The sequence below is a fragment of the Labrus bergylta genome, chromosome 21 (assembly GCF_963930695.1).
Source record: "Labrus bergylta chromosome 21, fLabBer1.1, whole genome shotgun sequence".
In the NCBI taxonomy this organism is placed as follows: Eukaryota; Metazoa; Chordata; class Actinopteri; order Labriformes; family Labridae; genus Labrus; species Labrus bergylta.
Window position 1 is genome coordinate 23071851 of NC_089215.1, and position 11530 is coordinate 23083380.

General features: G+C 40.7%; 1 protein-coding gene across 1 annotated transcript in view; it reads left to right on the forward strand.

The window, feature by feature from the left end:
- LOC109986767 (alpha-1,6-mannosylglycoprotein 6-beta-N-acetylglucosaminyltransferase B-like) overlaps window positions 1-4637 on the forward strand; it is a 19995-nt gene extending 15358 nt beyond the window's left edge. The window contains exons 15-20 of the mRNA XM_020637555.3: window positions 18-173; window positions 290-436; window positions 533-649; window positions 738-812; window positions 1014-1174; window positions 1321-4637. Coding sequence (XP_020493211.2) covers window positions 18-173; window positions 290-436; window positions 533-649; window positions 738-812; window positions 1014-1174; window positions 1321-1519 — 855 coding nt within the window. The 3' untranslated portion in view covers window positions 1520-4637. The remainder of the gene's footprint in view (window positions 1-17; window positions 174-289; window positions 437-532; window positions 650-737; window positions 813-1013; window positions 1175-1320) is intronic.
- The last annotated feature ends 6893 nt before the right edge of the window (window positions 4638-11530 follow it).

Genomic DNA, 11530 nt, shown 5'->3' on the forward strand with positions numbered 1-11530 from the left:
TCTACTGTATATTCTAGGGCAAATCTGAATATGTGGGGCTGATCAATGAAGCGCTTGAGACCCATGCCACAGTCTACCAGCCAGAAGGACACACCTCTAATCTGCCCAGCTTCATCAGAAACCACGGCCTGCTGACTCAGGAAGACTTCTTACGCCTTCTCCGCAGAGCCAAGGTCAGACACTTCTGCATGCATCTACTGTATGAATGCTCAATCTGCCTGCTCTTCCTTGTTTAAGCTTTATACTTGATCCTCAGTGAGATGCTAAATAAAAATGTCTTCCCTCTCAGGTGTTTGTAGGTCTTGGATTCCCCTACGAGGGTCCAGCGCCCATCGAGGCGATAGCTCTGGGCTGTGTGTTCCTTCAGCCACGCTTTGACCCACCGCACTCCTCACACAACAACGACTTCTACAAAGGAAAGCCCACCACAAGACAGGTGAATCACTCCTCAAACTGGAGCCAATTACAGTTTGAATATAAATACCAAACATTATCTTTTTAATCTAAAAAAGTAAAAACCTTTGCATCACAGATCTCCTCTCAGCACCCTTATGCCGAAAGCTTCATCGGCAAACCCCACGTGTGGACTGTAGACATGACCAACAAAACAAATGTACGGGAGGCAGTGAGAGCCATTCTACACACAGAGGTGGGGCCTACAAAAATAAACAAAATACAGTATATAAATCTACTGTATATAAATCTATTAGTATATAAATATGTGTATGTTCCTGCAGGTGAAGCCCTTCACTCCCCGGGAGTTAACGTCTGAAGGAATGCTGGAGAGGGTTCGCAGTTACATCACTCACCAGGTAAAGAGCTGTTGCCATGTTAGGGTTTTGCAGAATTGTTGTAGTACTTTCTAGAGCTTCACTGCCTTTTAGGATCCCTGACGTGGGCAATTAAGAGCCTTTACGATATAATTAAGATACATTTAAAGAGAGTTTTTGTGACATAAGAAACCGTTCTGTTTTTTCTTCCTTCAAACCTCATTCATTGTCAACTTTCTCCAGAATTTTTGCACTCAATCAGCTCCTACTTGGCCACCAGAAAGTGCTCTAAGGATTCACCTGGGTCCCCTTGGTCAGTCATGTGCAAGTGTGTGTCGGCAGTCCTCTCATGTGTGTGAGCCGGCTCTGTTTCATCACCTGAACACACCTGCTGCGTTTAGCAGGTGAGAAGTCGGGAGGCGCACATGGATCCAAATTGACTTTAGTATCCCTTCAGTTTTTTAAACTACAAGACAAGACCAACAAGAACAATACTCTTAGATGAACATTCCATAAATACTAGTGACAGACTTTTTCTCCCTCTTTGCAGACTTGGAATAAGCTGCTCCAGCACAGGGCAGGAAGCAAACCACCTGTTTCCTTCCTACAGCCCTTGGGGACGACACTGTGGCCTCCAGCAGGAGCCTCTGCTGTTCAGTTGTGCTGGTTCGGACTCCTCTCATCGCAGATTGTGTCCCTGCAGAGCTCACTTACCTGGACAGGTGGCTCTGTGCCCTGACTGCCTCTAAACAACTCTTTGAAAGAACTCAGGGAATTTCTGGATGAGCAAAAAGAAAAGGTATTAAGAAAAAGAAAGCGCCAAAGAGCCATCTGCAATGCACGCTGTATGGGTAAAGCTTTTATGAAGAATGGACCAAAAGGAGACAGTTGTTCTGCCAATGTTCTTGAAAACCTTGTGATTTTGTTTGGGAACCTTTCAGTTTATATAACAGCTCTGGTGCCCGAGTAATCTGACATAATCATCAGTGTCCGCATTCTTGGTATTTAGTACATGATAGTATTTTAACACATGGATGCCAATTATGAAACAAAATGTGCCAATAAGGTGAAGTTTTACCTTCATGAAAAGTTAATTATGACAGGATGTGTTCACTTGCTGTATTTGTCCAATGATTTTATAATGGACAAGATTTTCTATGACGGTAATTTCTCAGGAGAAACAACTTTGTGAATGTAGTTTCAAAAGTACTTAAACTGTTGAAGGATAAAGAATTCAAGGCCTGGTGTCTTGTTTTTGTAGCTTTTCCTTGATCCCTTCAGCAAATAGTCTTCAAATGACCACGCACTTCAGGGAAATAGGTTTATTTAAACAAGTGAAAGTGGCACTTACGCCTCTAAAGCCATTTAATCCTCTGTGTTTTACTTCTCTTCTCATGTTCCAGATCATACACAGAGAGATCTTCAATATTTTGCTTAATAAGTATCCAATCATTCATACCCCTTACAGTTATATATCATACTGGTCAGCGTTGCATGGGATTGCAGCTCATGTAACCCCTCATTGCATTGCTGGCTGCAGATATTAGCCGGGGCCTCAGAGGAGAGCGTGTGACAGCCTAAGTGATGAGGCTCATTATCTGAGTGAATCATGGATAACCTCTGGATGCCTTTGGGAGGTCACAGCCTTATGACCATGGTTATACTGTCATATAAACCATGGGTTCCCAACCATCTTTGACTTAGGAAACCCCCTTAGCTTGATTTTATTCCATGCCCAGTAAAGGCAGAACCTCATTGTTTATCTTTCAAACACATATTCTGCGTCAGAAAGAGCAAGAAAAAGTCACTGAGTGTAGGATTAATTATGTTTTCTTGTGTTGTTTTACTAGAAATTACCCCAAAATGATTATGATCATAAAAGATGACTCACTTCACCCAGAGTTATTGTGTTATTCCTTGACTGCCTCGTGAACTCCAGAGACTTGGAGTCCCCCCAGGGTTATTTTACACCCTGGGTTGATATGAACATGGAACATACCACCATGCGATTTGACACACGCACAACACAAAGAGAAATTTTACACTTGAACATTTCCATTTCTGAAATCTAAAATGGTCACACAGACTCATCCAATCATCCCTGCCTAAAGAACAGATTGTGAAAGAAACAAATGATAACAATGAAAGGCCAAACTGCAACCCGTAAACGCTGCGGTAAGTGATAGGGTGCTGCACTTACATGACACAGCTGTTAGCAAAGATGGCTCCAATACTGGCAGCACACTGCGGTTTTAAACTGGATCGATTTGAGGTTTTTCTTGGAAACGACGCCATCCTGAAAGTTAATTGGCAGAACAAGCGACTTTTTTTTCGCTCTGATACACTCTGTACTGTGACCAGGGCATATTGTCATTTAGGGATCAGACTGCTCAGGGCTGCAGCCACAGGACCGTTTGAGAATGGGATTGACAGATAAATGCCTGTGAAACAGTATACAAAAACATCATTTGTAATGACTTGGTGGATTCTAGTTTATTAATTTGGCCCTGTCACATGTGCCGTTTGCTTTGGTTGATGCATGGTCCAAAGACGATGGAAATCAACTTTTGTTCATGTCAAAGAAGTGTTTGGATAACAGAAAAACAAAAGTTTCTTAAGACGCAAAGGGACTTCCCTGAAACACATATTTGGAAAGTGATGTGTCATTTCTGGACGAGTCATGTTCATTCATATCAGTTACATGTGTTATGGCATATAAAAGCTGTCACTCACCTCCCAGGGGGCTGATAGCAGTGGGTTCAAACTAAGGGCTCAAAGAACTGCACAGAGTACATATAGAGAAAAATCATTAATATGGATGGACAAAGGTTTTAGTGTTCCAAATGACTGCATAATGACGGGAGACTGCAAAACTAACAGTTCTTCATAGAGTGAGATTATTCACTTATGAGACCTCTGGTCAGCTTTTTAAAGAAGTATGAAAACATGAAAGTTAATTCTATACAACATACAGGTTACCAATGTAGTATTTAATGAAGTAGCGAAAGTGATCCATAATCCTCATTCGAGTTATGCTTGTGGCTACAGTTTGCCAAATCAACTGTAGTTTAAATTTTTTAGGTTTTCTTTATGAGTCGAAACAGTTTTTTTTTGCCATTTATATTCAAAATTGTGTCAGCAAGACATTCAACAAGCATAATTTGGACTTGGTCATTTACTTGGTCATTTTGTTAACCAGAACTGTACACTTCAGTATCATCAGCATACAATGATAATTGACATGGTGATAAGAAACAATATTTTCAATATGGCAGCTTATACGTAAAAAGTAAACAAAAGTTGTCAGAGAACACTTCCTTGAGGAACTCTTTATTCAATATGCCTTTGTGGTAGCTTCCCTTAACATGTGGAAAAGCTTACCATTTCAATCAGAATCAGAATCAGAATCAGGGTTTATTGCCAAGTACATTTACACAGGAATTTGACTTGGTGTATTAGTGCTAAACAATAAACAAGGAAATAAAGCAGAACTAACAACAACTTAAATAATACAGTATAAGAAGATATTACAATATGTAAAATAGAATTTAAAAATATAAAATATAAAAAATAAAAACACAAAATGTACAAAAGGTGCAATGTAGGAGCTGTGCAGTGGACTATGAGAAAAAATCTTAGTGTATGTAAGTAGATCTGCCCCCACTCTTGAATGTTATTAAATACTTTTTGAAGAACCATCTCTTCCCTTAGGCATTTCTTTCAATATGAGATTGTTGTATCCCAACAGATTTTATTATGAATTGTATGATTTTATTTTGTTGATGTTTTACATTTTTATTCTGTGAAGCACTTTGGTTAACCTTTGTTGTTCTTAAGTGTGCTATATAAAGTATAAAGTTGACTTGACTTGAAATCTTATGTTTCTCTGTTACATAACAATGCTGGCTGATTGATGGATGGATGGATGGATGGATAGGTAGGTAGATGGATGGATGGATGATGGATGGATAGGTAGGTAGGTAGATAGGTAGATAGACAGATAGATAGATAGGCATTATGTTTCCCCAAGCACAAGCTTAGTTTGGCCATCACTAAAATGATTATACTTTTTCCAAAGGAGCCATTTTAATTGATTGAGATAATCATTTGAGATATTTTAGTCTAGACTAAAGTAGGCCAATGAAGGCCACAAGCCGGAATGCTTTGGTCTAATTGTTAATAAAGTTGATCTTCATTCTAGGCTGGGGCGGCTGTGTCTCAGTTTGTAGAGTCATCGCCTCTCAACCAGAAGGTCAAGGGCTCAATCCCCAGCTGGGCAACATGTCCGATGTGTCCTTGGGCAAGACACTCAACTCTGAATTGCTCCCACTGCTTCAGTGGTGGTGTATGAATGGGATTAGTTACTTCTGATGGATGATACTACATAGTGATCACTACCATCAGTGTGTGAATGTGTAGGTGTGACCTGCAGTGTAAAAGAGCTTTGAGTAGTCAGAAGACTAGAAAAGCTCTATATAAGCTCAAGTCCATTTACTACAAATGTTGCTGGAGCTTTTTGACCTTGATTAGTCCAGTCCAAAGTGGTAGACCAACGTGCAGGCTGACATCCAAATGGTCATGGCTCACTATTCTGAGCTTTGTACTTACAGTATGTCTGCTGTACGCCACCTCTACATGTTTAAATAACGATGGACAGTTTGAAGGGTTAATTGATGGAGGAGAAAAAAAGGGAACACTTGAAAAAGCAAGAGAGGAAATCTAAACCTGTGTCAGGGTCAGCCAGACATGGTGGAATGTTCACGCCCCAGTACAGGTTCAATAACGTTTGTCTCAGTGCGCTTTCATTTTACATGGGAGGCAGGAACATTTCTAACCACATGGGGACTCTTTCTCTTAAACCTTAACTGTGGAATGTGTTGGCAAATCAAACTTCACTGCCAAGAAAAATCAGAGATCATATTGAAGAAAGCAATACATTAGAGTTTCACTTATATTCAAACTTTGAACCTGTGTCATTTCTGTTCAGATGACAGACAAAGATTTATTCTGAACTAAACTCATGTTATAGAGAGGTGAGAGTGTTTTCATATCCATTTGTAAGCCCGTTTAAAACTACATTTACAATTTGGAATCGCACAGTTTGCATTAAGTTAAAAAATGACTGCACTCTATGAACTCAAAGTTACATAATCAGAGAGACATTATAGACATAACCCACCCATGTTCTTTTCCCTGAGAGTTACTGGAAAATGTTTTAAACCCCTACATTTTTTTGCTGAATTACACTTGCATGATTGTTTACTATCAATCACAATGTTTACACTGGCCCTTCAACTGTTTCTCAACTTCTTTCTTGTATCCAATCAAACTGAATGAATGCCTCCTCTTTTTATTTAGTCACCAGCCATATTTTTGTCCCCCCCCCCTCCCCAAACCTTTTCACTGCCTTTTACAGTCTATGGTTTATCCATGCTATAGTCTAATAATTCATAGCTATATATCCATGTCGTCATGAATACCACTTGTTTTGAGTTCATAGCGCAATTATGTATTTTAATTGTGGAACAGCAACTGTATGTACAAATCTAAAAAATCTCATAATTTAAACTTTTTATCTCATTATTTTGACTTTATTATCTCATAATTTCAGCAAAGAGTTATATATTTTTTTAAATGTTCCGCCAGGTGCATGCATTTATCTGCAGGCACGCTTTTCTAACACCTGTGAAGTGCCAAGCAGGTAGCGTCCCGCCCCTTTTGCGCAACTGCTGAAACACTATAGTGGACTATAGCCTACTGTGGGGGACTTCAAACAAATATAATAACACTACGGTGTAAATAATACGGTCCCACACCGCAAAAAAATAAGCTACAGATTCTGTAATTGCAGATTGTTCATACAGAATCTGTAGGCTAAGGCTACTCAAGCAGCAAACAAACAGTTCATTTGTGAAATACAACAACTGTGTGGCTTTATGTGAGCTAAAGCGGATAAACTAGTCATGTATGACTTAATGAGGGAGAGAAGATAATTTGACTGTCAGCATAGGACCGACATTGAGGATTACGATTGCTAATGTGGGGAAGGACATCATAATTCTTATAAAGAGGAATTTCCAAAGGAGCTGCATTAACACTGCCGGTAAGAAATGAATACTGAGCTAAAAGTTAGCTTTTGTCTTAGATAAATACAAGTGTAGGCTTTTATCTGTGTTATTCTGCCGTGTGCTGTGTTCCTCAGGCTAATGCTAACGACAAGCTAGGTAGCAGCTACTAGCAAGAGTGTGTCTTTACATTATCCAACTCAAACCATTACCAGCAAGGTTTTCTTCACAGCTGCAGTACCATGAACATCCATGGTCCATGGTTAAATTTATTGTTTGTTGTTGTTGTTGTTGATGATGATGATGATGTTGTTGATGTTGTTGTGGTCTTTAATGTTTGTATTGGATTAGTTCATTTTAAATGTACAGATTCAGCGATGTTCGCGTTAAACATCTAGGAACATGTATTTCAATTCGATACGGAGATTTTTCTAAATTATTAAAATTTGTTTTCTTTTTTGTTGTGTAAAAATTCATTTTCTATAGGCTACTCTGGACCCCCATACTCCCATCAAAAGGCTTAAATTAAATTAAACTCAATGCTCAAATTCTTTAAATGGGAAACACTTAAAGTTGACTGCATACTATTGGATTTGTTACATTTCCCTTTACATTTCAGATTTGTTGAATTGCAACTGCATGTTGTTCCCAAAAGGGGGCAGTGTGGTCAAATCAACCAGGTAGCACAGCAGCAGCCGCAATTAAAAGCTCAGCAGCCTGGAGTGAGAGGGATGAAAATAACGAAAGATAAAACATAAATGAGAGTAAAGGGATGTCTGCAATATGGGCAAAAAGAAAGATTAGAGAAAAAACTGAAGTATTTAAGTCAGGCCAAATGGAGACACTTTCAGTCTTTTCTACAAGGAGGAGCTCTGCGTTTATTCCACCAAACACACTTGTAAAAGGAGGGAGGGTGGAGAGTGGCTTAACTACCATAAGAAAGCAGCTGCTTTTATTGAAACCTGTTATTGGCGTGCCAAGATTACACTGAACAACAACAACCTCTTCCCTGCAAGCCAATAAAATGTCAACAACAAACACTTGGCTTGCCTACAGCGCTGTTAGAAGCCACAGAGATTGGCCTTAATGATACTCGGTAACTATTACACACTATTAAACTCAATGAATTAAAGAGGAAGCCAATGAGAGTGAGAAAAAGAAAAAGGGGGAACGGAGCAAACATTTTTTCACATAAGAAGGTAGCTGACTCATTGTTGGCCTGCATTTCATTGATGAACATCAATTTAACTGTTGACTGAAACATATTTTGTGTCTGTCCAGAGAGATAAAAAAAAAAACATCCTCCTGGATTGCTGTTACATCCATCAGCAACACACACATACAGACTAGAGAGCTGTTGTATATGCTTGAGTGGTTGGGGCATGGCAAAGGCCTTTGTGTGCTTTTCCCCAAACGTCTCATGTCAGTATTTCAGCTATCTTAACACACCTCAGTGACTTCAAGGCAGACGTGATTTTGTCTGTCTTATGTGCCTGTATATGCGTCTGTCTGGAGAGCTGTTAATTCCATTGTCTTTATGTATATATTCATCTGATCACATTGGCAGACCTCTTGAGAGATCATTTGCGTATAGGTTGACATATAAGCTATAGTAGAAAGATCAAATCCTAATTTACATGCTGACACAGGCCTACTACAGAAAATCTGTTGTTCCTTTGCAGCTGACCTTGTTTTTGTTTTGTCTTTTTAAACATTTTGCACGGGACACTTGGTAGAGAAATCTTTTCTGTTTTGGTGTATTGGCCCAGCCCTCTTATTTAGCACAGAGGCTATAGAGGAGAAAGTTTTGAAGAAACACAGAGCTACCAGCTAGTCCCCAGAAAAGTGTGTGTGCGTGCGTGCGTGCGAAAGCACACCTTTTGATGTCCCCCCTGCTTAACAGGCAGTACAGACGCGCCTGTCCATATGCTGCGCGGCACCTCTGCCACACACTGCTAGCGTGCGGCTCTCACACACAGGCACATTAAAAGATATTAAACAGCTTTTCTGCTTTCATTCAGAGTCATGGGATGTAACAGCCGAGCAGGGTGGTTTGCGTTAAGCTTTGCCGTAATTAAAGCCGCCCATGCAGGGGGTCTCGAAAAGTCTTGTTTTGCTACATCCCTGGTGTTGACCTTTTGAAAGGGGGGGGGGGCGTGCATGAACTTACATTAATGTAGGCTGGAGTTTTTTCTTGGGGTGGTATCAATGTTGTGTTGTTACTATACAACATTTGACATCAACTCAACAAACTGAAAACATGTTTCAATTTTCAATGAATCTAGTGATGTTCAAAGGGTTTAAAAGCTGGTTAAATGCAGATTTGAAAAAGTAGACTGGCCTTAAGTTCCACAAATGCTCAGATAAAAGTAAAAATTGAGCAACATTTATTTAATCCCACTAGACGAGGATCACAGTATCTGACGGTAATCAATGTGAAATTTGATTACAGTTTAACACACTAGTAGTTCTGTCGCCGACTAGCAAGGGTGCCAACTTCGGTCGTTTAGTCGGCTGATTGTGCACATCATCGCTCGATGAAACTACATAAAGTGTCGGGTTTGGTTTCTTTCACATGATGCCTAAAATTCTCTTTGATCCAATATTAGTATTTCAATTCAATCTTGAAATTAATTTCTTGGTATTTACAATTTCTCGAAATCTCTAAGTTGCATGATTTGGAAAATCACTTCACAGCGCTTCAGTGTTTTTGGTGTTTTTAATAATAGGTCGTAGTGAAATGATCCCAATAGCCTTGTGTTTTTTTTACCTAACAAAACATATAAGATCAGTAAAATTATAGCCTTGGTGACGTCTCAATGCCAGTTCAACATTAATTTGGCGTTCACCTTGCTGTTTCCTAGCAGCTGTGTTCTCACAATACAACCCCTCTTTCATGACTCTAATGCGCAGAGGTTGAACCAACTCATTTACAACACTGTCGGTTATCTAGCTAAACTACTCAATGTTTATTGCCAATTGAGCACTATAAAAAGCTGCATTGTGCCTCTGCATAGATTTATAATCCCAAATGCAACTGTCTGCCACAGTGGTCCAAAATCACTCAATTGACATGTGGTGACTGAGCGGGCCGAAACACATGTTACCCATTATCTCCAAAACAACCATTAAGAGCCACTAAAGGTAAGCATCTGCATTTTTGGAAATGGTATTTCACTCATGGATTTTTCCATTAAATAGTCGGAATGCATATTTAGACTCAGGAGTGAGAGGACAGTCAGACAATATATACTTCAGTATACTTCAGTATATGGCAGACTAGGAGCTGTTGGGTGAGCAGTTGACTGGGTCAAGTAATGAGCTGAAGTGGACAGCTTAATATTGACAACTAGTGGGCAGATGGAGAATAATAACTTGAGCTAAAAGACAGATGTAAAACAGAAATAATGTTTTAGAAATAACATCCGTTCAGTGACAAAATGTTGGCAATTTTTTCCCCCTTGTTTGTGTCTCATTTTCCCTTTTCTCTCTAGAATCCATTTGTCTTTCATCTATTCTGCCCTCAACTTCTTTTCACTCTGCCTTTTCAATCCTTTTCTTCCTTCTCTGCCCACTTCACTCTCTTTCAGAGACAGATGAGCCAGGTGATAGTGACACAGCCAGCTGTATGCCAGTTACCACAGCGATGACAGCTGCCAGCCCAGGTGCACAGGCAGCTGGGAAGGCGAGGAATGTGTGTGTCGGTGTGCGTGTGTGTAAACGTGAAGGAAAAGAGAGAGGGAGACGTCCGAGACACTGGTATCTGTGTGTATGTGTGAGCCTCTCTGTGTGTGAACGATGGGGGCGGGGGGGGGGGGGGGGGGGGAGAAGGACCTGGGTGCTAGTGAGGACACAGGTGTGTTGGTGGAAGCGTGGGAGAAGGCCAGGAAAGAAAAGAGGAGAAAGGAGAAGCGGAGGGGGGATTAACTGACTTTTGACCCTTTTGGTCACCTGGGCAGTTCCCAAGCTCCATCTGCAGAGACTCAGATATTTCTCAATGTCTGCTGTATGACTAGACGTGTGTCCATCACTCACTTCTCCTAATCGTGTCTCAGTGAGTGTAATTGAGTCAAGACATGAAATCATAGCAGGAAACACGCAGTGAGCCTAGTTAGTGCTCCAATGACATCAGCCTGTTAAATAAAACAAGGTTATGTGATGAACTAGAAAGATAAGTTTGGTATTTTTTTCTCTCTTATTTCATTGATAGTTTGAGTCATCACAGTGAAGCACATTCTTCTGCGGTGCACCTGTGAAACGAGCACAGATAATACTACAACCCTTCAAACAGCATCTTTTTGTCTCTCTTTTCTTTCCTTTTAAGCGCTCTCTGTCTCTTCTGCGAACATTCCAATCTGCTCCTCTTGTGCCCCCTTCTCCTCTTCACCTCCTCCCCTACCTGACCATGTCCTCTCTCTCTCCCGAGAGAGCGGGAGGCCGCAGCGCCGTCACTCACCACCTGGTGATAACTGGCACAAAGGGGGCCTTGCTAGCCCTGGCTGCGGCCGCTCGAGATGCACCGTCACTGGGGAGAGAGTCGAGGGAATTCCCCCCACCTCTCCTGAGTCCCTCGAGTTCTTCATCGTCCCAACCTCCTCAGACGATGAAAACTCTGTCAGTGCAGATTAAGGAAGGAGCTGTGTGTGCCGGCAGAGGGAATAACAATGATAAAAGCTGTGCCGCCGCACCTCTGCA